This window comes from Anabas testudineus, chromosome 19, assembly GCF_900324465.2.
Source record: "Anabas testudineus chromosome 19, fAnaTes1.2, whole genome shotgun sequence".
In the NCBI taxonomy this organism is placed as follows: Eukaryota; Metazoa; Chordata; class Actinopteri; order Anabantiformes; family Anabantidae; genus Anabas; species Anabas testudineus.
Window position 1 is genome coordinate 11,006,105 of NC_046628.1, and position 27,514 is coordinate 11,033,618.

The 27,514-nt window shown below is 41.7% G+C and overlaps 5 protein-coding genes across 6 annotated transcripts; 4 read left to right on the forward strand and 1 right to left on the reverse strand.

The window, feature by feature from the left end:
• The first annotated feature begins 623 nt into the window (after positions 1-623).
• coasy (CoA synthase) lies at positions 624-6,139 on the forward strand. The gene is given in 11 exon segments (XM_026351405.1): positions 624-797; positions 1,955-2,531; positions 2,533-2,683; positions 2,778-2,992; positions 3,186-3,317; positions 3,445-3,634; positions 3,917-3,981; positions 4,070-4,154; positions 4,307-4,404; positions 4,680-4,826; positions 4,943-6,139. Coding segments are annotated over 10 exon segments (1,668 nt in total). The 5' UTR covers positions 624-797; positions 1,955-1,985; the 3' UTR covers positions 4,982-6,139.
• LOC113156326 (myosin light chain kinase, smooth muscle-like) lies at positions 5,720-13,903 on the reverse strand. Of its 2 annotated transcripts, none has more exons than XM_026351404.1 (17): positions 13,745-13,903; positions 13,141-13,295; positions 11,820-11,966; positions 11,509-11,661; positions 11,267-11,398; positions 10,913-11,040; positions 10,665-10,821; positions 10,250-10,561; positions 10,057-10,153; positions 9,705-9,908; positions 9,336-9,553; positions 8,621-8,741; positions 8,092-8,244; positions 7,698-7,827; positions 7,443-7,524; positions 7,130-7,270; positions 5,720-6,694 (listed from the first exon to the last, which is right to left on the reverse strand). In XM_026351404.1, the coding sequence occupies exons 1-17, from the start codon at positions 13,759-13,761 to the stop codon at positions 6,492-6,494; spliced, it is 2,550 nt and encodes an 849-aa protein (XP_026207189.1). In that variant the 5' UTR covers positions 13,762-13,903; the 3' UTR covers positions 5,720-6,491. The 2 variants fall into 2 exon arrangements, with proteins under 2 accessions (XP_026207189.1, XP_026207188.1); XM_026351403.1 differs by having other exon boundaries at positions 8,621-8,744; positions 13,745-13,902.
• Positions 13,904-17,080: 3,177 nt separating this feature from the next.
• LOC113156536 (CD63 antigen-like) lies at positions 17,081-18,751 on the forward strand. The gene is made up of 7 exons (XM_026351751.1): positions 17,081-17,206; positions 17,289-17,477; positions 17,820-17,894; positions 17,997-18,101; positions 18,182-18,319; positions 18,393-18,476; positions 18,666-18,751. The coding sequence occupies exons 1-7, from the start codon at positions 17,150-17,152 to the stop codon at positions 18,735-18,737; spliced, it is 720 nt and encodes a 239-aa protein (XP_026207536.1). The 5' UTR covers positions 17,081-17,149; the 3' UTR covers positions 18,738-18,751.
• Positions 18,752-19,644: 893 nt separating this feature from the next.
• pus3 (pseudouridylate synthase 3) lies at positions 19,645-22,095 on the forward strand. The gene is made up of 7 exons (XM_026350734.1): positions 19,645-19,733; positions 19,995-20,379; positions 20,464-20,741; positions 20,821-21,004; positions 21,160-21,269; positions 21,418-21,590; positions 21,687-22,095. The coding sequence occupies exons 2-7, from the start codon at positions 19,996-19,998 to the stop codon at positions 21,956-21,958; spliced, it is 1,401 nt and encodes a 466-aa protein (XP_026206519.1). The 5' UTR covers positions 19,645-19,733; position 19,995; the 3' UTR covers positions 21,959-22,095.
• A 328-nt stretch (positions 22,096-22,423) lies between these two features.
• dcakd (dephospho-CoA kinase domain containing) lies at positions 22,424-26,808 on the forward strand. Its single transcript, XM_026350573.1, has 5 exons — positions 22,424-22,487; positions 23,279-23,390; positions 23,991-24,194; positions 24,526-24,613; positions 24,877-26,808. The coding sequence occupies exons 2-5, from the start codon at positions 23,279-23,281 to the stop codon at positions 25,160-25,162; spliced, it is 690 nt and encodes a 229-aa protein (XP_026206358.1). The 5' UTR covers positions 22,424-22,487; the 3' UTR covers positions 25,163-26,808.
• Positions 26,809-27,514: the final 706 nt, after the last annotated feature.

Below are 27,514 nucleotides of genomic sequence, written 5' to 3' on the forward strand. Positions count from 1 at the left end.
CCCAGTCACAGGTCACTTGCACTCTATGCTCTCTAGCAGATGTTCTTTTAGGACCTGTGTGTATTTGGCTGCTGCATCATTTCCTAAATTCTGACCAGTCTTCCCATCCCTACGATAAAATCCCATAGCAAGATATCACCATGCTTCAATGAGTAAATGATGTTAGCCAAGTGATAAACAGTGTAGATGTCACCTGTCATGGTGCTTAGCCTGTGTTATTGGAAATATTTATTGACAAACACAATCACATAACTTCATGCTATGTTGCTCTTTGTTTGTCTTTGACCTTTTTCACTTGTTTCACTTCCACATAAGATAAACTAATCAATTGGTAAGAAAGTGTTTTTAGTATATACAGTGTAATAGTCTTATTTATGTCACACTTCCCATATAACAAACAAATATGAGTTATGTATTCTCTGGAAAAAGGTTGATAACTGCAAGATAAAGCATTTATTTTGTCTTTTGTTGATAAAAAATGGTTAATAAAAATGAATTCGGATGCAGCAATCATCTGTGTTGTGGTCTGGCCGTGGCCCTCTCTTGTAGGGACTACGTGTCCCAGAAGTCACAGCTGTTTCCTCAGCCAATCACGTTGCACGCACTGTCACGTGACTGTCCATCCCAGTTCATGTGTGACTTCTACTACTTGGTGCTGAGGTATTTTGGACCGCAGTGCTCCAGATGTCATAGAGGATTGTCAGGAAACCGACTTATTCAGTGGATATGTGGGCAGCTCTACTTCCTTAAACACGATTCATATGTTATTCACGCCTCTTTTCATTTGCTCGACACAGGTAAGCTAATGCTAACATGCAAGGGCAGGCTAAACTGGGCAGTTTCTCTGGGCATGGGCCGAACCACATGTTGTTTACAAAATACAGACAGCTCCACTGTTCCACTGTTGCAGATTAATGATTAAAATCATCATCACTTTGCTTTGGGATCTCACTTTGAACCTAAAGCATCAAATGCAAAAGGCAGATTTTAACTTTTTAAAGCTAATGTGATTGTCGTACTTGCTAGCTTGCAAGCTAAGTGTCAGCTTTTAGTGCATGGTTAAGTTGCTAATGCAAAATGTAGCTAAATATACATTATACAGCTGTGTTCCCTGTGATGTGAACAGTTGTCTTCTTATAAACTAGTGAGCAAAGGAGTAAACAGCCTCTGTAAAAATCAGAAATTTCAGCTGAGTCAGTGTGAGTCAGGATCCAAATAATAGAAAGTCACCACGTTTACTTGATGCAATTTAACGAACGAGTTGCAACATCAGCAACAAGGAGTAAACGGGCTATTGTCAATGAAGTGAATCATTGTATTGATGCAGCTGAAGTAAACATAACAGAAGAGCCATAGAAACGCTGCAGCTATGCTGATTTTATTATCTCTAGCACCGTGTAGTTTATCAGCAGCTACAGCAAGAATAGGTAACATGTTAACAGACATGTGAGTAAAGTGAAGCAACAGTGAGTAACAGCACAGGTTAGATCCTGCTTTACTGAACTAGATTCAACTACTGCTGCCAGTATTTACATAATACTGAAAAGTGAATTTTAATGAGTAGCAATAAAAAAAAAGTATGTGATTCTGAGCAAAATAAGCAAGAGAAACAGAATTGTTTTGTATTATTATTTTAGGCACATTATATTTGTTAATACTCTTGACTTGGTGAAGATCAGATCTCATTTTATGACAAACAGACAACCATGAAAGTAGTAGATTAACTAAACACACTAGAGCCTGTTGTTGCAGCGTAACTGGTTTTTGCAGAATAGCTGGAAGTGATAAGAACGTTTCTGTGCTTTTGGTGGTGGTTGACAATCACAAGAGCAAGGAAGTGCCCACCACTCCAGAGAAAATGTGTAACTGATGCTACAGTGTGGTTTTAACGTGATACAAAACGTGATTCGATTTTTGTTTGATCTCATTTCCACTGTTTTCCCACTTTCCACAGCTGTGAATTCCCTGTGATATCAGCCAGTAACATGGCTATGTTCAGCACAGGCGTCCTTGTGCTGACGGCTCCTCTCCACACCCTCCCCCTTCGCATCGTTCCCGTACTCAGCTCAGCCGCTCAGCTTGTAGAGCGCACACTGTACGTCCACCTCCACCCTGGTCTGAACCTGGGGAGTGGGACCCAGCCTCGGCCAGTTTTCATCCCGCCAGTTGTGGACCTGTCGACGCTCATCACCCGCCTTTACAACAACGCAGCGAATGTGTGCGGGCACCTGGATGTTCGTGTGTTGCTGACCAATGTACGTGCTCACTCAGCTGCCAACAGCGAGACCACAGTCCCAAACTGCCCCTTCCCTACACCACAGCTTCTGTCTCAGTCCCCGGAGGTGGTGTTAACGGACTTTCCTCTGCAGGATGTGGGTCAGTCCCACCAGGTTACTCAATGTCTGCTGAAGTACACAGGCCACTGCTATGTGTGTAGCCCCAAACTGCATTCGGTGCTGCTCCACCCACAGCTAATGAAGCTGGAGGACGAGGAGAAAGACGACGGGCTAAAGGAGCCTGAGGAAAAGACAAAACCAGGAACCTTTGGAAACTTACAACGATGTAGTCGTAGGTGGGACATTTGATCGCCTCCATGGGGCGCACAAGACACTACTCAACATCTCATGCCTGCTAGCTAATAGAAGGTTTCTTATTGGTGTGTGTGACCAAGCAATGCTGAAAAGTAAGTAGGTTATTTTCAGAGTTTCTGTTTCTGAGGCTAATGATCTGTACAATATGATCAGAAGGCAGCTTCCCTGAAATTATCTTCTTCCTAGGAAAAGTGCTAAAGGACCTGATTGAGCCCTACTCTCAGCGGGTTCAGAGACTTCAGGAGTTCCTGCAAGACACCAAACCCTCGCTGCAGTTGGAGATTGTGCCTCTTCACGATCCCTTTGGAGAATCTATTGTTGACCCTCTGCTGCAATGCATTGTGGTTAGCGAGGAGACTAGAAAAGGAGGCGAGGCCGTCAACAAGAAACGCATTGAAAATGTAAGTTTGGAGATTAACTGTTAAACTTGACTTTAGCCAACTACCAGTTATAGTGTCTTGGACTGAAACACACAGAGACATTTACAATTCTAGTGCATTTTAATCCTGGGACAGCAGAAGTACTTGTTGCTCCAGATGTAACCAAACCTTGCCTGGGTAGACACACGTGATGTTTGTTGTGTGCTTCTTAAAGGGCCTTCCAGTTCTTGTTCTTCATGAAATCCAGTTGCTTAAGGATGCGCACCGCACAGAGACAGAGGAGGAGAAGATCAGCTCATCCAGTTTACGTTCTCGTCTACTGGGCACCCTCCTTGTCCCGCCTAAAGTAGGTCGTCTTTTAAGTTCAGACTTTCTGTTCACTAGTGCTGTGACTTTTCTTTCCTATTCTTCAGTATAAAAATCAGATGTTTTTATTTTTCTTTATCTTGTGTCTCTCATTTCTTCCGTGCTAGGACACGTCCCACCTCCCTCCCCTTCCATATGTGATTGGTCTAACAGGAGGCAGCGGCAGTGGGAAGAGCTCCATCGCCAGGCAGTTGGAGGCCCTGGGAGCAGTGCGTGTTGACTGTGACAAGCTGGGCCATGAGGTTTACCAGCCAGGCACAGCAGGCTATCACAGAGTGCTGGAGGAATTTGGGTCAGGTGGGGAAACACACTGCCTCCCACGTGTGGTTGTGCTATAGCTATTGTTGGGCTGTTTATCTGATTGTGATGTACCCCCCCCCCCCCCCCCCCCCCTACATTCTTTGAATAAATCTGAAGTTGCACACACAAAAATCCACCAAACCTACTTTACACATAATACTAGAGCATCATTTTGAGTAACTACCATAACAATAGCTTTCCTTCATTTTGATCTTGTAAATGTTATATTAATTTTCACAAATCTCAGTTGAATAACAAGTTTATTTCTGTCACTTTTAGATATTCTGAGTGAAGACAAAACCATCAACAGACGTGCATTAGGAAGGAAGGTTTTTGGAAACCAGGTAAAAAAATGGTTAGTTTTACTACTGTTTTGCAGAGAACTCCACCTGCACGATCAGCAATTTACCAAGGATGCTGTTTGTCTGGCAGGAGAGGTTAAAAGCCCTAACAGATATTGTATGGCCTGAGATTGCACTTCTGGCGAAGAACAGAATCAGCAAAGCCAGAGAAGAAGGTATGAATTTGAATAATCCCAGTAATATAGACGTGTACCGTATGATGGAAAATTATATTGTGTGAACAGTGCTTAGTTATATTAAAACTGTGCTCTCGCTTTGTCTTAGTAGATGTTTCTCCACTGTTTGTGTAATCCTGTGTGCTTTGCAGGTAAGCAAGTTTGTGTGGTGGATGCAGCGGTTCTTCTGGAGGCAGGCTGGACAGATATGGTGCACGAGGTCTGGGTCACCATCATCCCAGAGGAGGAGGTAATATGCACCGGCAGGGCTCAGTGGGATAGACATGGAGTCACATTAGCTTGATGGACTTTGTAGAAAAAGTAACAGAGTAAAGGTGATGACTGGCTCATATCTAGTAAGTGTGTGTGTGTGGCTGTACCATGTTTTGTTGTCTGTCATATTTTTTTGTCACTACTACTGGGGGGAGCCAGCATTAGAAATTCTACACAGTGATTTTTAAAACATAGACACTAGAATCAGTTGATCAACCCAGTCCAACTGTCTCCTCTCTCCTTGTTTGTCAGGCGGTGTTAAGGATAACCGAACGGGACAGTGTGACCACAGAAGATGCTCTACGCCGGCTACAGAGCCAGTGGTCCAACGCCAAGCAAGTAGAGCATGCCAACGTAGTACTCAGCACACTGTGGGAGCCAGAGGTCACTCGGAAACAGGTCAGACACACAAAACTGCAGCATACACACATCTGTATTGCACTAAAAGGGTTTCTGTAAATAAGTCTATTGTGTTTTTTATATATATTTTTTTTCTATTGTCTGTTAATTTAAAGGTACTGAAAGCTTGGAATCTTCTTCAGAAGAGAATCTAACAGACGCAAGATGGACAATAGGAACGTGTGTGACACTACATCATCTCACGTGTGACTTGTGTCCCGGGACATGTGCGCACAGACAGCTGATCCACACAAGGAAACAATGCCTTAGAAACAAGTGAGAATGGCCACTGTGTCATTTCGGCAAACCCAACATGCTCACTAGCTTCTCCAGTGCCTGATTGACTTTCCACATGTTTTTAAATTCTAGTTTAATTTTAAACACATTTACTTAAAAGATGGATGGATGAGAAAAAGCAGAACCTCGCATACGATCCCTAACACAGAGTTACGGTGCAACTTATCAGCTGGACTTCTGTGATGGGATCATTAAAGTTATATCCTGAGAGCTGTAGGCCTGTTACCATATAAAGACCTTTCATCAGAAGCATGCATTGGAGTTTTAAATAGTTCAAGACCAGATCTTTTTGTAAAATGTAATATTTTTACAAACTCTGTCTTTCTTTCTGTAATTAATATGAATGTAGTTTAGAGCAAGGTGTGACATAGAGTATCAAAAGACTGTCAAAGACTATCATTGTTTAATCATGTGTCTTTGTGGTTTTGAGGATTTAGATAATATTTTAACAAATACACTATGATCTAATGATCTAATGTAGAAATTTAAATGTATACAAAGTACATAGTATTGTAGAGATATATGCAATATATTGGAATATGTTGTAATATGACCGGTGTAGATGTCAAGCTAAGGCTAATCAGATAGTCAGTGTATTGATAAATGAAAACGCCAAATATTGATATTTAATTCATTTGGATCCAATATAGAAAACTGTACTGAAGGAAGTCACTGAACAATGTAAATTAGTCCATAAATCTGCATAGATGAGGCTTTAAAAAGAATAAATCAGTTGAGGAAGCTTTGATTCCAGTCCAAGAAAATGAGCAGCAGCCGTCTATTTTATGCCTCGATAGAGCTACTTGTCATTTATCAGCCCTCTACAGAAATCAAAAACAGGAATGTACTTTCCTTCACTCTGAAAACACCTTAAAAAAAATCAAAGAGCAGCAGCAGAGTGAATCCTTGAGCCACCGTGTGTTACACTTTTCTTTAATTTCATCATCCTCGTGTCATCTGCAAACTCAGTGGAAAAGAAGTTGGCACGAAACATTAAATGAAAATGTTCCAACTACTGTGGAAGCTGTTCATTTTGTTCTTTTAGGTTTTATGAAAGTGTGCGTGTGTGCGTATGACTTTTTGTTTAGTTTAAATTATATTTCAATGTGCAAAGTGAGAAATTTTCATGTGACTTAGTGCTTTGCTCACACACACACTAGTTCAGTAAGATAAACAACCGCATGTTAAGCAACACAGACTAAAGTGTGCAAGTACCTGTTGACGTGAATTAAAGAGTTCTGCGTTCAAATGGTTCTGGTAGAAGAGCACCGCACACCCTTTTTGACTTCAAATTGTGTGCAAACGGTCTCACGTGGTGTTAAAAAACGTTTCATTCATGCACTGACGTCGTGTCAAATGCCATTTCTTTTACACCACTTTCAGTTTGGCAGAGCACGTCGCTTCCCCCAGCGTGTTGCTGGCCCTGCACACGTAAACGCCAGAGTCAGAAGGCTGCACATTAACCACGATCAGAAAGCAAAGTCCATCTTCATGCTGCTTCAGTGTGACTCTGTGCGACTCTGACACTGGCTTGCCGTTCTGAAACCACTTCACCTCTGGCCGTGGGTAACCTAGAATAGACACAGGAACATATTACTGCAGTAATAATGAAATGTACTGGCATCAGATGTCTGAACTGCTCCTATTAAAGGCAGCCAGTCGTCAATAAAAAGTATCGACATGTTACGCTGGCACAATTACTGCTTGTTTAAAGGTAACAAATGTGGTTCAACTTTACTTTTACTTTACATGAATTAGTGCTTTAGAGGTTAGTTAGCAACACTAGCTGAAAGATGCTCAATGCCCCATAGAACATGAGAAATGTAGAGTTATAGAGGATTTGTCTCTACATGAAACAGTGGTTTCATGCAAAGACAAATGTTTTGCTCTCATTCTACTACAATCAAAGCGTTTCAGACGGCTTTTCTTTTTGCCTTTGTCCGTGGCTCGTGTACAATGTGTTGGGGCACAATTTAATGAAGTGCATCATAGTTCTGTCACTCTACCATGGACGAGGCATCTTAGCTGGGCAGTTGCTCCTTTGGGATGGGTGGTGTCCTTCAGGGCTTGCTGGAAGCGAGGTTCACTCTGAAGCTGCTTTTCCAGCGACTGGATGGCCTCCTCTGCCTCTGGGCCCCAGCCTGGCTCTGGATGAGAGGGAGGTTGATGATGAATAAAAGGGAAACAAGGCTTTACTGATCACAAAAGGGTAAACTTGAAGTGACAATCTGAAACTGTGAGTCATCTGCCATATGTATGCAGCACTAGTAGGAGGGCAGTGTGTGTGTGTGTGTGTGTATGTGTGTGTTTCTGTCTTACCCTCTAAGGACATGCCAGGAGATTCTGGCCTGTTGGAGAGGTTAGCCATCCGCTTTAGGGCCAAAACAGCCTTGCCAGTTTTCTAGAAGTTTAAAGGACAAATAGCACCGGATGACAAACTACACTCACAACCGAGCTTTGGGTTTATATCGCACAATAGATTTAAAAGGTCATCAGAGGAATTGCTGATAAGAATATTGTACATCTGTCTAGTGCTGGGCGAACAGCACTGTGGCCATTGTTCTGATGTTTTACCTTCCATTTGCGCTTGGCCAGAAAGTGTCTCATCTTGTCCTTTTTGAGGGACTTGGTGGGTCTGCGGCTCAGAGGGGTAAAAGAGGCCATCCAGGGATGGACCAGGGCCTTGGCGCATGACAATCTGGATCTACAGTGCAGGTGCAGATTGAGGGAAAAGCAAAGGCCGTCAAATGCTGCCATGTGTTACCTGCTGCATGAATTAGACCCCGAGTTTTAAGTTAGATTCAAAGCTTGACGAATGTTTTGGTAACGTGCAACATTTCTGCAAATAGTAGGATATTGAAATGTTCCAGTTGTTTCTCAGTGAGGTAATATCAAGAAGTCTACACGAGTGAACACATCATACAGGAAACCAATGAGAATATATATATTTTTTTTAAATCCCACCAACCTTTTGTCTTTTATCAGCAGGGAACTGATAAAGTCTTTAGCTTGATCAGAGATGTCCTCAAAACTCTCCTCATCAAATTCATAGTAGGCAGCGGTCACAAGAGCTAAAGTCTCAGCATCACTGTTCCCCTGGAAGGGAGATTCTCCACTGAGCCTAGGACACAAAACAATAACAGGCAGAAAGAGTTTATTCTAAATGAATTAAACTGTAGTAATATCACAGCAGCACCACTAGATGGGGCCAAATGTACATTAGTAGAGGTTCAGACAGCGTTAAGGAAATATTTAATATTCACCTCATTACATTTGAATCGCTTGAACTTGGAAATATCCTCCTGTTGCCTCTAGCTATTTTTAAATTAATTAGTCATAGTTGACATTTCAATATGAAATTAAAATAAAGAACAAATGGACATACAACTGCAAACATGCAAAAACGTATTTTTCTGTCACACATTTAATGAACAAATGCTTTTCTTAATGTTTCAGTTACTGTGGTTTGTACTAACTACCACCACAGTTTAACTTACAGGATGAAGCAGATAACTCCAATGCTCCACATGTCAGTCTCAAGGCCCACAGGCTCATAGTTGATCACCTCAGGGGCCACGAACTCTGGCGTACCGTGCATCACTGTCAGAGGTTTACCTTCTTCTAAGGAACACAACAAGAGTAAAAAAAAAAAACACTGTGACATTCAAAAGTTCACCCTGAATGGTTTGTATCTGCTTGTTTGTATTAGCCCAGATGGCTCAAGTCATCTCTAATAGACCACCCGATGTGGAGCTGCAGCGTCTGGAGTAATGGCTTCACGGCGAGGAAGTTGTCTGTTTAACATGTAGTGATGTAATAGATACATGTAGGAATTTAGAGAACACGCCTTGATGTTGTGTCTTATTATTCTTGCACTGAAACTGAAATAGTATTGAACTTGATTCAACTTAATACAACGTGCAGCCGATAATCTTTATGTGGTTATTTAAACCAAACCAGGAAGCATTCGATTGTTCAAGATGAATGCACAAATGTATCCAGAGGTGATGTTATCAGGTTTGGCTGCTCAAAACAAACCATTGTTAGCCCCTGTTGGTATTAAAACAGACTTTGTAAAGTCTTATGGCTTTTCCTGTTTGCATTTTTTACTAGAATACACATTACTAAGCAATGGTAGAAGCAAAATATGTTTTTACCAAATAAGCATATTGATTTATAATTAGACTGTTATTACAAATGCCTCAAACTCACCCAGTTTAGAGGCCAAGCCAAAGTCAATGATCTTGATCTGTGTTCCGGTGGTGTCCACACAGACAATGTTCTCTGGCTTAATGTCCAAGTGCACGACGTTCTGCTTGTGAACGTAGTCCATCCCCTCCAGGATCTGCTGCATGTAGCGAGCACAGGTGGGTTCTGTGTGCTCAAAGTTGTCATCCACTATGCGTTGAAAGAGCTCCCCACCTGCAATGCTGAAAGGACAAACAGCACGTTTCAGAGCAACGTACCAGAAAATAAAACTCAACTGTCCTCAATGTGACTCATTCACAAAGATTTTATTCTCGTGAGATTTCCTGAACGTTTATTAGATCAGAGTAACTTTTCTGCTTCACAACGACTTACTACTCCATGACCATGACTATCTCTGAGCGGGTGTCGTAGGCGCCCAGACACTGGACTAGTTTTGGGTGGTGCAGACACTTCATCAGTTCTATTTCTCTGCGGGCTGCTGTCTTGTCCTTCGTGGTCCGAGCTTGGTAGAACTTTCCCGCGCACACCTGGCCCGTCTCTTTATGGGACATCCGGAACACCTTTCCAAACTTCCCACTGGTAATTTGTAATGCACAAAAAAGTGTTTGAAGGTTAGTTTCATAGTTTACATGATGTAAAGTGTGTTAGAAATCTAATCCAACTGGTCAGATTAACATTTCCTTAAGTTTATTGTTTGTTTTAAGCACAACGTTTTCATCCTTACACTCCCAGCTTCTCATGCACATTGTAGTGGTCCTTGACTTTGTGTTCAGTGTCAATGGTCATTGTGATGGGCAACTCTGGTTCTTTCTTCTTTTCCTCTTAAAACAGAAAGAGGTAAATAATGTAAATCTAAGAAATACAATCCCACATTATCTTATTATATCACTCAAACACAAATACAACATTTCACTCACTTGCAGTTGCCATTGTGACACACTCAGACTCTTCGCTCGGCTCACTGTTTCCTGCTGAGTTGTACGCTCTGACACGGAAGCAGTATTGGCCCAGAGGCTCAAGGCCTGAGCGGACGTGGTAGGATGTGTTTTTACACTGGCCCGTGAGTTCGGTCCAGCTCCCAGGTCTGCCCAGGCCCTCCTGTCTGACCTCCACAATGTAACCCAAAATAGCTGTGCCTCCATCGTAGCAGGGACCCATCCAAGACAGGACCAGGGACTGAGTGGACAGCTGGGAAATAACAGGCTGGGATGCTGGTGGATCAGGTCGGTCTGATGAGATATTCAACAACAAAATCAAACTACAAATGCTGGTTTTAAGGTGTGACCAAGGAATATTGAACATTTACCCTAAATGCAGAACTGTTGAACTCACCTATGACACTGAGGGAGACTGTATGCTGAGCAGAGCATTTCTGGTTTCGCACAATGATAGTATAAGAGCCTGTGTCGTGTGGACAGGCCTGAGAAATCGCCACAGTACTCTGGGTCTCACTGCTCCTGACAGATATTCTTGGACCTGCTTCTACCACCTGGAGACAGGGACGAGTGGAACAGCATGTCAATGCAGGATATAAGCACGTAGATTGATAGTCTACTGTGAAAGTGCAGTAGCATTAGTACTTTGTTTTTGTTGTAAATCCAGCAGCTGGCCACGGGGAGAGAGCTGCTCCTGAACTCACAGCGAAGCTGGGCTTGTTTTCCCACTTGAACCTCAATGTGATCAGGTGGGTTGAGAAAGTACAGAGGTCCTGGGGAAAAGAAGTGAGCCACAATGTTTAGTTGCGTTGTTACTGTATGTTTGAATGGGCAGGTAATTGATAGTTATGATTTTCAGCAGTGAAAATACCTTCGTAATTAAAAATGCATTTGTTTGCAACAAGAAAAGAAAAGAAACTAAGAGAAGCAAGAGTTTCTGGGTGTGGAACATCAATAGAAACATCTTATAACAATGTTTAACAAACGTTAATAACCAACCTTGGCCCATCCCGTCTTTGTGTCGGCTTTTCTCCTCAGAGGCTGAGGACAGTTGAGTGTCTTCACATGACCGAGACTTCTCGCCATGCAGCTCATTGTTGGTTAATTTTGGAAACTCCGCTGCTGCTGCTCCTTTGCAAACAAAGACAAAGACGGCTCAATACTACCTAAAATGATCTACATAGTTCATTTAAGAATAATTTAAACTCTACTTCTAACAAGACGTAATACGTCTGCATTACCTGTGACATGTAACACAGCACTGCTTGACCGTTGTCCAGCAGAATTCTCGACTATGCAGGTATACATCCCTTCATTTTCAGATGAACAGCCATTTAGAAACAGACTAGCAACACCGTTTCTAAAGGAAGTATTTTTTCCACGTAGCCTCTCACCTTCATGACAAAAAACCAACAAGCAGACAATGCACAGTGTTAATTATTATTATATTAGTTATTTAATCATTGAAGCTTTAATGCTTGCACAAGAACTGGGGTCTTGTCATTTCCTTGATGATAATAGCATCGTCACAGTCAGGCAATCTCTCATTTACCATTGTGGAACCAGGAAATGGTCATTGGCCGACTTCCTGTGATAACACCTTGAAAAGCAGCATCACTTCCTTCACAGACTGTACAATCCCGGAGTAGTTCTTTGAAGTGAGGCGGTTCCAGGTCCTGCACTTGTGTCTTTTTGACATCTTAACAGAGAGGAGAAGTTAGGGACAATGGGTTTGACTGGATTTCAAATTGTACAGTACACACCGGTGTTTCCTGGAGCAAATCATCCAAAACATAAATCTTTAGGCGATGTTTCGAGCAGCTGGCATTATGTCATGAAAAACAAACGTATTTTTAGAAGCTGTTTCACCAGCAACATGCAAACGTTGGCGTAAAAGGAAAATAGAAAACTGTATATTGATGCGGATATACAGTATTCATGAATTTTGCCTCCAGGCAGATCAGCCTATAGGTCTTAGTTAAGTATGGTCTTAGTTCATCAGGTTCTGCAGGTTGTTACAGTTGAAAGTGCAGCTGCAGGGAGTTTGATATAGTGTCAACAAGATCTCCCCACCAGATGTGTGTTTGCACATGTAATTGCATGTGTTATTTGGTCCTGGAATGTGCAACAGGGGGGGCAATGAGTGGAGGAATGTCGTCTGTGTGTGTGTGTGTGTGTGTGTGTGTGTGTGTGTGTGTGTGTGTGTGTGTGTGTGTGTGTGTGTGTGTGTTCGTGTGTATATGTCTGTGTGTGTTCGTGTGCGTGCGGACTGGTTTAAGATTCAGACCATGAGAATTAAGACGTCCTGGGCAAGTTTTAACTTCCTCACACAGCTTGAGAACAAGTGCTGTTTCAGTGTTAAAACCTGGTTTTAGGGTTAGACTTGGTTCGGGTGAGAGTTGGGATTGAGCCTAAGGGGCTGGGGCTGTCACCCCCTTGCATATTTGGGGGCATACATCACCCACTTAAAGAGGAGTTGCCTTAGGACATCTGTAACCACTACACCATCTTGATAAATACAAAAGCACCTCCTTTCATGACTACCTTGTTATTCGTGAAGCTGCATCCCACGCTCTATTTTGACAGACTATGAATTAGTCTCACACAACTGACCTCATCATGCAAACAGCCGGTTTTACTAATGTTGATTTTCAGTTTCCTTGACAGACCTTATCAGTAAAGGGTTAAACATGTTCAAACTGAAACAAGGATTGCCTGCAGGGGCTGCAGTGGACTGAGGCTTCACATGTGGTGGAGCAGCAACACATACTATCAATACTTTGCAGTTAGAGTACAACAATCACAAGGGAGTCCACTAAAAACACACTCAAAATAGCTGAGTTGATCTGTAATTCAGTTGATCAAGTGTTTACCTTTTGCAGAGGGTATTCCCAGTTTGTTCTTTCCCATCGCCATCCTGTCAGTGGTGTCCAATCCATTGTGTTTTTCTTTCGTCCACCCTTGAGGCTTGAAGACACACCGGAAAGTGGACACATAGGTCTTTGGCTTCTTCTCATCTTTTTCCATTCTGTAGAAATGTAAATCAGACAATGGCTGTCAGTCTTCAGTCAGGCCTCTTTCTCTTTTGTTGTTTGTTTTGCTGGGTTTATAAGTACAGCACGGAGTTGATGTGTTGCATTCTCGCCCCGGACTCTATTCACACATCCTCTGAGATGCCTACAGGAGGGGCCTCTGCTCTCAGATTGTTTCTGAAATCACTACCCACTCTCTCTCAGCCCAACTGTCCACAGGAAACAGCCTGTTTTGTCAGCAGGCCAAATAAAAACACACACATCCAGCCCACCACTGTCTCTCTGCACTGACAACACAGGGAGAAAGACATATCACAGAAATCAAAAGTGATAGAAAACCCGGGATGGGAAACGTGTGGGAGAGATAAAAGGACAAGCTGAAGTGAAAACAGAGCAGTTAGGTGATAGAAGTGATAAAAGAAGCACACAAAAGTATGAAGCTCACCTGGTGGAGTCCTTCATAAACACTGCTTTCCTTCTCAGAACATAATCATAGATTACCACAGCCAGCTTCCTTTCACTGTTTTATCGCCTGCAAACACTCAGCAAACTGTATGTTGAGCCACACTGCTACTGAGTTACCACAGGAATCAAGAAGAGCCAGTAGGACGGCTTTACTCTTCTGTGCAACTGACAACACGCAGAAAGAAATCAGTGGCGTGGCTTAATAAAATCGTGGATTTGTAGGGCCTGAGTTTCTTTGACTGAAAGTACAGACGTGGAACCACAAACAGAAAGCTCCACTTGAGATAAGAAATGAGACCTAACCCTAAAGCCCCGTGGGTAAAGGGGGTGGGTAGGGTTGCTGGTTGGGTGTGCTCTCATTTACCTTGTGCTGAATGATTGTAAGCTACAGAGTGTGTTTCTTCTGTCTGACATTATGTAAGTACAGAGAAGATCCCAAAAAGTCCTTTTCTTGAGAACTGGGTGACAGTGTGTGTGTGGGGGGGGGGGGACTTCCTCTGAAGAGGCACACAGCCTGGATGCTCATGTGCTTGAGAGAAAAACAGTGGGTCAGAGAGATGCAGGGGTTTTCTAAAAAAAAAGTACAACAATGTTGATGGAAGGACTGTGTGGACTAAACTGTACATACTGGGTTTGATAAATCAGCCAAGGATTAACAATAATCACTGAGTGAACATTGTCTGAAAGTAGCCTGAAAGGCGTACAAACAGGAAAAAGGGCCTGCCTTATTATTAGTATAAGGCTAGTTAGTAAATCAACTACTCAGTGAAATATTAACTGAATATGAGCCTGAACCACAGCTATTTATCTAAATATATTACAAACTGATGTGGAACTACGTGCATAGTATAGTCTGTGCACATAACTGACCACAAATAACTGCTTGTACAATTAAATTAAGTCAATGTGGAATTAACATTAAAGGCATCTGTGGCTGATTAGTCCTGAGTGATGCACACAGTGTACCACACATCAAAATCAACAACAGTGGTTGCATCATAATTGTTCTAAAAGCTTCCCTCAAACAAATGAGTTACAATATTATGGTTTTAAATCAGTCACATTTCACTCAGTGGTTGTCAATGTAGGAATATAAGGAAGTTGTTACAGAGATTGGTATGTGTAAGTAGTGTCGTATGGTGGACGGCACATCATTTACTTTAGACAACAAACATTTCTCCTGCTTTAAAAGCACGCTGATTAATGAACCCAACAATGACAAAAGCTTAACTGTTTGCTGGTGGACACACTCACGCTATCCACTTTAAGGTCTCCAGCATGAAGGAATGTCATGCGTGTATCTTAACACACACACACACACACGAACATACACTTTCACTTTCTTTCTTACTGAAAATAGTTTACACAGATGTGGTTCGATAAATACATAAAGGGGATTAAGATTGGTGTGAAGAAGAGCACAGAAAGAGAGAAGCATGTAAATAGTGTGTAGTTTCTTTTTATGCCCTTTTAGACTGAATAATAGTCACAGATTCAAATGTGCATTCAATCATGTAAAGATAACCTGGGCTATAATATGTTTTAACACGTTCAGTTTGCTCAGATTTGCATGTCGAGTTACAGGAAACCTTCAGCCCCTTGAGGCAATTTATATGGAAAACTGAGCAATAAAATCTTAACTGGAAGCATAGTTGGTGTATTAGACTTATCTGTCTAGGCTACTTTACCAGTTATTCTATTTTTACTTCTGTTTTGCCATTCTTGACATTTTCACATGCTAGTTTTTGGACAGTTTGAGACCATTTGACTCCTTAACTGATGATCAGCGGGACACTTTCCACTCTGTGTGGACCCTCTGGGGTGTGGCACGTTCTTTAGATTTACCATACAAGGTAAAAACATACCACCACATATGCTATAAGCTTACATGCACCACGTGGTGTGTTACCTTATATGAATCTTTCCAATACAAACGTGTTAATGTCATTTTAATATTCCAGTGAAGGGGACAGCCTCACGGCACAATTATCCTTATCAGGCAGAAATCATAAAAGTTATTTTACTAAGACTTATGGAATTCAAAACAGGAAAAGCATCGAGTGGGAAGGACATTCTTCTCTCTGCAGCGTCGTACTCCTACTATGGAAATCATTTAATTTCCTGTTCCCACAACGTGCTTCAGAGTCGTGCAGGCTGTTAACCATTTTGCATCCTGTTCCCAAATATGGAATAAAGCAGACCAACCATTAGCAAAATATGCTTATAGCTGGTTGACAGTAGCTTGCATAGCTGTAATAGGGACCTTTCTGTGGCTGTGTACTTCACACTGTAGAATCCAGGAACATTTGTCAACCAGCACTAATGACTGTGCGGGATTATTAGATCCAGCCCACTTAAGTAAACTTTGGAAACAGCTACGTCAATAGCATTGGTGAGACCAAAAGGACGAAGAGTCAAAATTTTTCTGTGTTTCTTTTGGAAGAATGTCTTCGCAGGCAAATAAGAACAAGAGATAAGGCGCATGCATGCAACAAAGAGTCAGTGATGAGCAGAAGAAACTCCACAAGCTCATCCCTACATGTACACATAAATGAAAAGATAAGCTTCGCTCTTGCCGGACAGACAACCCTCTGTATTTCCCATGTTTGCTGTATATGTTCAAAGAGCCTGCTGTGACAGACTTAAAGATGGAGGCAGCAGAAGGCCTGAATCAAAAGTGAAGTGAAGAAGAAAAGGGGGTATTTTGGCACAGCGTCACAAGCATCCTCACGGTCGCTCTCTCCAAGGTGGTGGAGATTGTTGTGCTGCAGCCGGAGGGCTCGGGCCCTTCTCTCAGCCTGTGGCCTTGGATCAGGTTTCCTGTCGCTGCTCCAGATGTAAATGTTGGTGGAGAAGCTCTGGGCGAGAACTTGGTTCTCAAAAGAGTGGAACAGGACCCATGAGCAGACACTTTGAGCTGTCCCAGAAAAACACTGAACTTTTGCTTATTTTACATTTTAGAGAGACAAATTATGGTCTGGTTTACGGCCACTGTTAATAGGATCATACTCTCTGTCATATTTAACCCTTTAATAGTCTTTCAAACTAGTGTTGTTGTGTAAAATGTAAACAGAAACAATATAGCTGTCATTATGAGCTCAGTCATTTTACGTTACATCACATGAAGGGTATGTAAATGACATTTTACAGTGCTGTTGGCAGTTCAGTGATGATGCTATTCAAACATACTACACCGTATCTTATTGAGTTTGTATGTTATCAGGATGGATACCTGTTCATTTCCATAAGGTCATGTGACTCACTCACTACTCGATTGAGTGCTCAGCTTTTATCTCTTCACTTCTTAGATTGAGGACAGTTTGCAGTTGTCTCTCTGGTCTCAGTATTTTTGCAAAAAAGGAATTATCTTCATCAAGTCCTCACAATGTGCACGTGTTGTAGCTTTAAATGCTGGTTTATTTTCTTCAATTCTCTCTTCTTGGTGAGTAGTCATTGTATTTTATTAGACCTTCTGCATTAATGTTTAGCAGCTGGTAACAATGTCCTGAAAACTTGTTTTGCAGGCGTCTGGAATCGCCCTCATCGCTATCGGAGCACTGCAATATTCAACTTACACTCAGATAGGAACCTTTGCAGGGAGCTCCCTGTCCAGAATCGCTGTGGTCCTCATTGTAGTCGGAGTCGCCATCGTCCTCATCTCCCTCTTAGGCCACGTTGGGGCATTCCTTGATAATTCATCCATGCTGGCTTGTGTAAGCATCCTAATGCTCTAAGATGGGATTTTATTTTTTATTTCTCATTATTTATTAAGAACATGTCTGTGGGATCAGGATGTTGGGCGTCAGGATTTAGATTTCAGATTTTTGAGGTTGATTGCACAACTGGAATGAAATTAAATTAAATGGCGACTATGTCTGAATGTTTTTTTATCAGACATCAAAGATGTTTGGACTAATGTGTAACTCACTCCTTCACGATCACTCTGATGCACAATCAGTTCTAACTTAGGACACATTGGAAGATTTTGTTACAGGTTTAATTAAAGGAAGAGAGATGTGACTAACATCTGCTCACTCCTTTCCTCCCTGAACCAGTTCATTTGCATCCTGATAGTCATCATCCTGTTGGAAGTATTCTCAGGAGCTGCTTTTTACATATTCCTCAGGAGGGTGAGACACGTACATTGAGATTAGTGTGAACATTAAGAGACAAAGTTAATAAAACAGAAATCAGCTGCTGATTGTAATATTTTAATCATGCTTTCTCTCCAGATTCCCTTTCTACAGATGAATAGTGGTATGAACTCCAAAGCACGAGCGGTCATCTCCAACTACAGCCCAGAAAACAGACACTCCATCAACAGGATTCAGGAAAAGGTGACGTGTATTTCTACCTGTGTGCTAATAACTTTAAACGCAATTCAAAGATAATGAACAGGTTATAAACCACGTTCCAGTTCAGATGCTGTGGCGCTGATAGCTACGCTGACTGGTACAAGAGCAAAAGCTGGGGAAACCCCAAAGCTGTGCCAGACTCCTGCTGCGCCGTGAAGAGGGAAGGTTGCGGACAGGACAAGAGGAAAATACACACAAAGGTCTGCTGGGAAACGTAATGTCATTTCTGCAAACACATGGGATAGCGTTTAACGTGTGTCTGTTCCTCCTCAGGGTTGTATCACAGCTATCAAGATCTTCCTGCTTAGGAACTTAGTGTGGGTCGGTGCTGTCTGCATTGCTCTTGGCATTGGCGAGGTACGGTGATGTTGGTAGTTGATATTCAACGCCTTTTAATACAATATTATAGATTTGTCACACATATATTAACTGGAAAAATAGTAAAGCATCATCCTGTTAACCCCGTATAATTAAAGTAGATATTGAATAACTGAGAACGAAGAGACAAATGTTCTTTTTTGACCGGATCCTTTTTTCCTGTTGCAGGTTTTTGGAGTATTAGTCGGCGTGTGCTTGTGCATGAACATAAAACGAAAGAAATATGAACATCTCAACTGATGCGTCAACATGTTCTCCTGCCTCAGCACCATTTCCTGTTGCTGTACTTTATTGTTCCTATTATGGCGCTTGAAAGGTACTGAAAGGTGCTTTATTGCTACCTTTATGTTTGTCAACAAGTTTTGATCTATTTATGAATAAAGACTAATTATAAATTAGAAAACATTTTCGTTTTTATGAACATGACTAATAAATGGGTGGTAATCTACATTCTGGTTGTTGTTGTTGTGGGTTTTTTCCAGTTGGCCCAATGACCTGAAGGATTTATTTTGAGCTAATTTTGAATTCTCTTTAGGTCACTAATGAACTTCCACACTTCAGCCTAAACCTGATGAATTTCTGCATCATTTAATGTCCTCACTAGAGAGCTCTATGTGCAGACTTATATTCTGATGATCACAAAACTATTTCAGAACTGTTCCTATATATGTAAAGGTTACTAAAATCGTGTCTCTCATATGCACTGGGTCAGATTTGAGTAACTCAGAGACCTCTTTCTAACCAGATATCAAAGGGAGTACAGGCACAGAGTTGAAGATTAACACTGCAGAGTCTAGTTTATGGGGGGTGGTGGTTTTGCATCCTCTTGTCTGGCTCCAGATTTTCTGGACCTCTTTGAAGTAACATCACAGGCTGTGTATTTCCATGAGCTTGCAAACAGTATTTTTCACTTCTGAGATATCCGATCTAAAGAGATAAATCTGTTTCACTTTTTAATTTACTACAGAAAATACTTCAGATTGGAGAAAGTGTGTACTAATACTGTTTCTGTTTATCAATATACAAAGTCATAATATGTTCATGGTTTGCAATTACGAACATAATCAGTCAGGCTGTCCTTTTGAGTAGAAAACTACATTTCCCAGCAAGCCTCATAAAGGAAATGCGTGCGCGCTCAAAATGGGTCCGACTATAGCAAACCCGTGTCAGCACGATGAAGTAGCATGTGTGCTTCAGGAACCCATAAAAGCGACAACATTGAGATTGAAGTTAAAGGTAAGAAATCAGTGTTGTTGTTTTATTATTTACTACTCTGTTTGTGACTTAACCTGAACCAAAAGGCTGCGATAGTAGCGTCCAGGTTAAATTAGTGGAGATGAACTTAAGCTAGTAAACATGCTGCTGAATTAGCTTTATGGTAAAAACAGTGGTAACACTAATGTGTGGAGATACACAGGTGTCTGTGTGAAGTGTTAACAGAGGTAATTACTCCATCATGCTGCTCTCTTTAAGTGGTTTCTGTTGTTTGTCAAGCAGCATGTCAGAGACTTTAATGCAGCGAATCAAGGAGCTGGAGGACGAGCTGGAGAGGCTCAAGTCCCAGCTGAAGGAGAGGACAGAGGCTGGAGAGGACGTGTCCATCCCATCTCCCACTGAAGACACAGCCTGCAATAAGAGGGCCAAGAAAACCAGCAAGGAGCGTCCCTTTGATTTCTCTGCCCACCCTCGGCGCCATGTGGCTCTGCGGCTGGCGTACCTGGGATGGTCCTACCAGGGGTTTGCAGTCCAGGAGAACACGGACAACACTGTGGAGGCCAGGCTCTTTGAAGCTTTGCTGAAGACTCGGCTGATCCAGGACAGACAGAGCTCCAACTACCACCGCTGTGGTCGCACTGACAAAGGGGTCAGTGCCTTTTCTCAAGTGAGTTGAAAGTTGTGCTTTATCAGTACAGGTAATATCACAAGAACTCAGTTAGTTAATGAAGTCCCTCTCCCTTCTCCACAGGTCATAACCATTGATTTGCGCTCCACACAGTTTGGTGGAGGACAGGGAATCACGCTTCCTGAAAATGTTGATATAAGGACCAAGAATAAAGCAGCAGTCTCCGAGCTTCCGTACGTCAAGATGCTGAATAGAGTTCTACCTCAGGACATCAGGATTTTAGACTGGGCACCAGTAGCAGACGGCTTCAGTGCTCGTTTTGACTGTCAGTCCCGCACATACCGGTATTACTTCCCCCGAGGATCATTGGACGTGGCGTTGATGGCAGAAGCTGCAAAAAGGTGGGTTATTATTACACATTATTAATATAGTGATGCTGACGTCATAGATCTAAATCGAGACCTTCTCGACACCCTGCAGATATGAGGGCACTCATGACTTTCGCAACTTGTGCAAAATGGATGTGGGCAACGGGGTTCTGCAGTTTGAGAGGACCATCCTGTCAGCAGCCGTAAAGCCTGTGCAGCATCAGCTCATCTCCAGCACAAACCAATATGACCTCTTCATATTCGAGATCAAAGGACTGGCCTTCCTTTACCACCAGGTAGTAAGAGTCACAGATTTTTATACAAGTGCACAGGAGTAAACTATGTAAATATCAGTGTGTCCATATAAAAAGTCAGAACCACTCTTTGTGGAACTAATCCCTGTTCAAAGTTAAATACTAATACTAATAGTTAATGATGTGTTATGCCGCAGGTACGATGCATGATGGCAGTGCTTCTCCTAATAGGGCAGAAGCTCGAAGCTCCAGATATAATTGATCAACTACTGGATGTACAGAGTAACCCCAGGAAGCCCCAATACAGGTAGTGATTTTTTTTTTAGGAAGCTGACTTCAAATCATTCTTCAGTATAAATAAAAAAATCTGCTGTCTCTAAACTAAATCAGTAACAGCACATCAGTTAAACGGCATCAGCATAACTATATCTTTAATATTCCCTCCTTATCTCCAGCATGGCGGTAGACTACCCACTTGTGCTCTATGATTGCCACTTTGAAGGTCTGAGCTGGAAACAGGAGGCTGAAGAAGTAAACCACGTCCTGTCTGCACTGCAGCAACACTGGACCCAGAGTGTGGTCAAGACCCATGTTATCCATGGGATGATCGAGGGTTTAGAAGCCATGGGTACGATCTACAAATTCACATTTTCATGCAAGTCCTGAACCACTGTGCACGTAATTTGTTTGAATAACATCCTGTGTCACTGCTCTCCGTCCACAGGTGGAGTGTCGTCTAATCATTGCTGGCTAGTAGAAGGCAGCAGACAGAAAAACTACAGGCCGCTGCTGGAGCGTCCGTGCTGCGAGAGCCTGGAGTCCAGGATAGACCATTTTGTTAAACGAGGCCGACTGGAGCGGGAGGAAGGGGAGAATGGAGGTGAAATGGTCCATAGAGGGAAGAGGTCCAAACATTCCCACACCTCCCTCAGCCTGGCTGTCACTTCAGAGATGACATCACCACAACAATGTACAAACCAGAAAGCAGGAGATTAACATTTTGTCACACGCAAATGGACTTACCAAAGGTGTTTGTTTAGGCTAAACATTGTAATTACTTTTATTTAAAGAACTCTTACTTTTTAAAACATTGCTCACATTTTCATTTTTTCTGTACAATAAACACTTTGGATAAAGTGAGATGAGTTTTGGTTTCACAACTTTTTGTATCTGAAGTGTTAAGTGAGAAAGGCGGAACGACTTCTAACCACGAGAGACGTCGGAAGATATTCGGGGATGCACATGTAAAGCTAAGAAGCTAGGTCGTTAGCACTCAGTTGAGTACGAATCGCAGTTATAATCAGCGTTTCTCTCTTCTAGCACAGTGTGTATTGTTTTTATTTGACCGCATATTTTACTAAACTAACTAGAAATGGCAGCGACTTCGTCGGTTTCTGTATTCACGGTTGTTTTGACGTGATCAACACTTGTGCTAACGTTAGCTTGTTAGCATTCCTAGTTTGCTGCATTTGCTCTGCCTGGTTTTTGTATTTGGTTCATAAAAGGAGTGTTTGACGCGGACAAGGTAAAATAAATACACTCAACATTAATCTGTGATCAAATAGATCTAGAGAAGAGAGTCTGCAGAACGGTCTGATGCAGATAATGATGTGCTTTAAGGCTTTGTCGGGTTTATCTTGGTGTTAAATGAAGTTGAAACCGGTTTCACTCCTGTTTAGCTTTAGCTTAGTTTAACTTTAAATATAAAGAGAGTGTAGCTCCATGATTTCACAGCAGGGGGAGTGTTTCTAAAACTTAACGAGAACATGGATCCAGGAGAAATCCATCAGTGAAAAGTAACTAAGTACAGTATTTATTATGTACTGGTACTTTATACTGAATCTGAGCTGAATATTGTGGTTTTTATTCCATTACAATTGAACTTACGGACTCCGACTGTAAATGCAAAATATAAACATTACAGATATACATTTAAGCCCAGTAAATGTCAGTGTAAAGGAAATTGTTACCATCTTTAAATAGCTGAAATAATAATAATAGTACACCTAACACAACAGTGTTGGATATTTTCAATAGTGGATAATTAATATGTAATAATAATAATAATATGTAGCTGATGTAACTATTAGTTTAAGATTATAACAATATTGTTTTATCCACAGCCATTGTTGACATTTTTCTGTTTTCCTAGTTACATAAGATACATATTTATATATATATATAGTTATTTTATAAGTTTATTCAGCCATATTATAATTTTTAAATTAAATTCCTCTTAATTCTTGTGGGCCAACAACAACAAAAGGCAGTACACTGTTATTCCTATATTAACATTGCGTTCATGTGTCTTTTAAGATGTTTCTGGTGGGGCTGACTGGAGGTATCGCCTCAGGGAAAAGCGCAGTCTCTTCAATGCTGCGAGAGCTTGGCTGCCCCATTATTGATGCTGATGTTGTGGCCAGGAAAGGTGCGCAAGTATCTCTCCCTCGCAAACGGTTCAGATTTACACAGTGAATGCAAATTCAATTTAAATGCCAGTGAAACATGTCATGGAGAAATGAACTCAAAGAATGGATTGTATGTATATGTCCCAACTGATCATCCAAAGTGTGCTCAGTGTAGCATTATGATTATTATTGTCATATTTCAATGCTAAAATTGACATAAAGAGGTTAGGCCTGTAGGAGGTTCATTAAGACAAATGCTCGGAGAAAGTGCATGAATCACGAGGGCTGTCTCTGCTGGCTGCAGGGATGATGTTCTCGTTATGTGGTGAAAATGAAAAGGTCACAAAACTAGGTGAAGAGTGAGCAACTGCGTCTGGGAGAATATAAGGCATTAGGTGAACGATTTAATTACACTCAGGTGCTTGATGAATCTGTTACAAAATTGTTTTAAATGCCTTCTTCACCTTCCACATTTTATTTTCTTTTCACTGACTTGTTTGTCTGTCACTCTATGTGCTGCAACATTGTGTTCCTAATGATTTAAATATGTATTTTTACCTGACACATTGTTTAGTTACTTGATTGACATATACTGAATTCTACTGGCCTTTCTCGAACAGTTGTAGAGCCCCACACCCCTGCCTATTCCCGCATCGTGTACCACTTCGGGCCAGATATCCTTCTTGAGAATGGGGAGATTGACAGGCAGAAGCTGGGGCAGCTCATCTTCACCAATGAAGAAAAGAGGAGGCTGCTCAACTCCATCACCCACCCAGAGATCCATAAAGCAATGCTCAAAGAGATCGTGTTGTACTTCCTTAGAGGTGAGGAAGGAATTGTGATTAGGTGACAAGGAAACTGAAAGTGAGCCAAAGATGTTTTGTCTTTTACGAGTTACTGTCTCTGAATAATATAGTGAAATATTTAAAAATGTTCCTTGTACTTTACTTCATTATAGAAGGTGCAGTTATGATAAAACAGTATTGAACACTGAAACTCACTCATTAATTCCTCAGCAACCCAACATGGTGTCTTTGAAGACACTTCTCACCCAACACTTCTTAAAAAAGTAATTAACAGTGCTGCTTGTATTTTCACAGCGGTGAAGTGTAAATGTGTTGACACTAACAAATTCTGTTTCACAATGATCTCTAGGGTACCGCTATGTCGTGCTGGATGTGCCCCTTCTCTTTGAGACCAGACGTCTCACTAAGTTTCTGAACCACACAGTAGTGGTTTACTGGTAAGACCGCTGCTCACTTTTCCTCCCGCACCTTTGAGTTTTACTTTTACGCTGTTTGTTTGCAGTTTTCACGTGTTAAATCGTTAAATATTTGGAGGTTTGCTTTTTGACAGGATCTGGCCATTAAGTCCAGTTTTGTGAGTTATTGGTTGCCTTTCTCCAGCTCTGTCTGTGCCTTATTAGCATGACTCACTGCCTCTGGATTTTTTAACAAGGCACCCTGGCTGCACCATAAATAACCTCCATCGCCTGTTCCTTTTCAGTGACCCTGCCACTCAGCTATCGCGCCTGATGCAGCGGGATGGCCTGACCCAGGAGCAGGCGGAACAGCGCGTGGCTGCACAGATGCCGCTGAATGAAAAGCGCGGCTTGGCCAGTCATGTTATTGAGAACTCAGGCAGCCGAGAGGACACCCATCGGCAGGTCCTGCGGCTTCACACGAAGCTGGAGGACTCAATGGACTTCCTCTTAGTGAGGGTCATTGCTATTGCTGCCACTGCTGGTTTGAGTGGAATTCTTCTGTATGCAGCCAAGATACTTTTGTCCTAACAGAGGAAAGATGAGGGATAAAGTGCTTCGGTCCTAAATATGGTGAAAGATGAGGATGTGAATAGAAGCAGGCAAAGGCAGGTTGGTGGCACTGATGCAATTTACTGTGAGATTAGTTTCACAGCACTCACAACTACGGCCCAGTGGGTGTGATGCGCTCTGTTGGCGGTTAACATGGACTTAGACTATTGACGTAACTTGCACTGACAAATATTGTTTAGCGTGAAGGGTTTCTATGTGCAATTTGTGTTCTGTTCTACTCAGAAACACTAAAATATGAAGGTGATACCTTAGACGCACAGTTGCTTGAGAGTAATGCTCTAAATAGTGATGGCAAATTGGAGTTTGAATCCGGATTTTTAATGCAGCAGCCGACACATGACATCAGTAAAATCATCAAAACGAAGAGATCTCGTTTTATTTCGCCTTCACACCTTCTGAACTAGATGGTAAATCAAAACACCAAATAGGAGACAGAGTGAATTAACAAGTAAGAGGTTATAGATTCAACTTTAGATGTGCAGAAGTGATGAAGTCATTTCTGTCACTTTAATTAATGTGGCACCAACTCTCACTTCATCTTTTTAACAAGAGGTAACAAAGTGCTGAATGGGAACGATCTGTGGCGTACAGAATACATTATGATTGTATGTTAACGACCTGTGTAATGAGGATCTATGACAATCCATTTCTAATGGGAACAGAGTCAATCTACATGAATTAATAGAATTCATATTTAGCACTGTATTTTCTTACACTTGATGCTGTCCTCTGTAAATAATATCTGTGATGTTTTTTTTCTTTTGTCTGTGCTCACTCATAACTAAAATACATTTATAACGTTATCTTCTAAATTTACATAGAAATGATAAAACACCACTGTTTTAAAGTGACTGTCGCTCGTACCTTCAATCAGACTGTTTAACATACATAACCACAGTGATGCTGAAGCCTGAAACTTACTGTGCACAAACACTGAAAACTTTCCAGTGAAGGGGACATCTTGTGTCCAGTGGCTAAGCTTTTGAACAAGATTTACATATTCATCAATTCAGAAGTTTTCAAAGCGGGAGAGGAAGTACATGTAGAATTTTTAACAAGATAATTGAACTTTATGAGGAAAAAACATTACAGACCCAAATTATTACTCAAAGCCGAGCACTTTCATATGTTTTTAAACATGTCTAGGGGGCTGCAAGGATCTTTAAACAACTTTGTTCTACTTCAGTCAAAAGTTAATGAAGGAATTAAAGGAGGGTTAAAGGGGTGCTGCAGCAATTTGGCATTGGACTACCCTTACGTTTTGGGTTATGGACACAAACCCCCCCACCCCTCTACACACACACACACACACACAAAGGTCAAAATCAAAGCAGCAAAGTTGAGACATCCTGATGTTTTTTTAAATTTTTGTTTTGGATGTAAAAACCAAAAAGTGTTTTTTTTTTTATGCTTTTAATTTGAAAAACTAATCCTGTACAGAATCACTACAGAGGCAGCAACTGTCAGTTCTTTTCACCATTTGCACATTATTTTCTAAATGAATTGATAGTTTTGTTGATAAATTAGTGAATATTGACCTTTCTAAGTTATAAAAATAATAATGAACTTGAACACTAGTTGTGATGTCCTTGCTTTTGTTCACAGCAGAGCTCAGGCATGAAAATCCAGACCCACAGGCAGACGTGGTGACATCATCCTGGCACTGAAGTCCAGCTAGCCTGCGTGGCTCACTTGGCTCCATCTAAAGCCCCCACTGGTCTGCGTCTTTGTTTTTATCAAGCCACTACACAATTAATGCAATGTGACTTAGGCAGTGGTGGGTGAGGGGACCGTGAAACACAGGCTGCATGGCTAAAGATTCAGATACATGCACACACAGAATGTAATCTTTTACACACCTATGCTATACAGTATACAGAATTGTCCACATAATACAGTGTGTCAGTTATTCCGAACCATGGTCTTTATCCAGAACATGCTCTTTTCTTAGGTTGCTCTTTTTTTAAAGACCTGGCTCTGCTGTGATCCAGGGGGTAACATGCTCTACTGGGCATCCAGCTGTTTTGCAGAGATTTCCAAGTGTGCCTTTTCTCAGACACAGACAGAGGCCAGATGCAGAGCGTGGAAGGAAGACTATATCTGTCCAAGCAAGTGTGAATGCTCCAGGCCATGAAGGGTGGCAAAGTCTCCGTCTGAATATAAATTGGGTTTAATTCTGAAAGTGTCAAGCTAAAAGGTGAAAGTCTTAAGTTGCCTTGTTACACATATTGGAGGCAGGCACAACCCGCTGCTTTGTGGTGTGTTGTGGCTCCTCTACAGGAGCAGAGCAAATAATTTTCTGATGGCAGG

Coding starts and splice junctions, on each gene's coding strand:
- LOC113156326 (XM_026351403.1), bottom strand. Junction 9,554..9,704: donor ATAGTCATGGTCATGGAGTA/GTAAGTCGTTGT, acceptor TTGTCCTTTCAG/CATTGCAGGTGGGGAGCTCT. Junction 6,695..7,129: donor GCTAAGATGCCTCGTCCATG/GTAGAGTGACAG, acceptor TGTCTATTCTAG/GTTACCCACGGCCAGAGGTG.
- LOC113156536 (XM_026351751.1), top strand. CDS start 17,150: ATGTGCACGTGTTGTAGCTTTAAATGCTGGTTTATTTTCTTCAATTCT. Junction 17,207..17,288: donor TCTTCAATTCTCTCTTCTTG/GTGAGTAGTCAT, acceptor CTTGTTTTGCAG/GCGTCTGGAATCGCCCTCAT. Junction 17,478..17,819: donor ATTCATCCATGCTGGCTTGT/GTAAGCATCCTA, acceptor TCCCTGAACCAG/TTCATTTGCATCCTGATAGT.
- pus3 (XM_026350734.1), top strand. CDS start 19,996: ATGTCAGAGACTTTAATGCAGCGAATCAAGGAGCTGGAGGACGAGCTG. Junction 20,380..20,463: donor GGGTCAGTGCCTTTTCTCAA/GTGAGTTGAAAG, acceptor CCTTCTCCACAG/GTCATAACCATTGATTTGCG. Junction 21,270..21,417: donor CCCAGGAAGCCCCAATACAG/GTAGTGATTTTT, acceptor CCTTATCTCCAG/CATGGCGGTAGACTACCCAC.
- dcakd (XM_026350573.1), top strand. CDS start 23,279: ATGTTTCTGGTGGGGCTGACTGGAGGTATCGCCTCAGGGAAAAGCGCA. Junction 24,195..24,525: donor CGTGTTGTACTTCCTTAGAG/GTGAGGAAGGAA, acceptor AATGATCTCTAG/GGTACCGCTATGTCGTGCTG. Junction 24,614..24,876: donor CACACAGTAGTGGTTTACTG/GTAAGACCGCTG, acceptor GTTCCTTTTCAG/TGACCCTGCCACTCAGCTAT.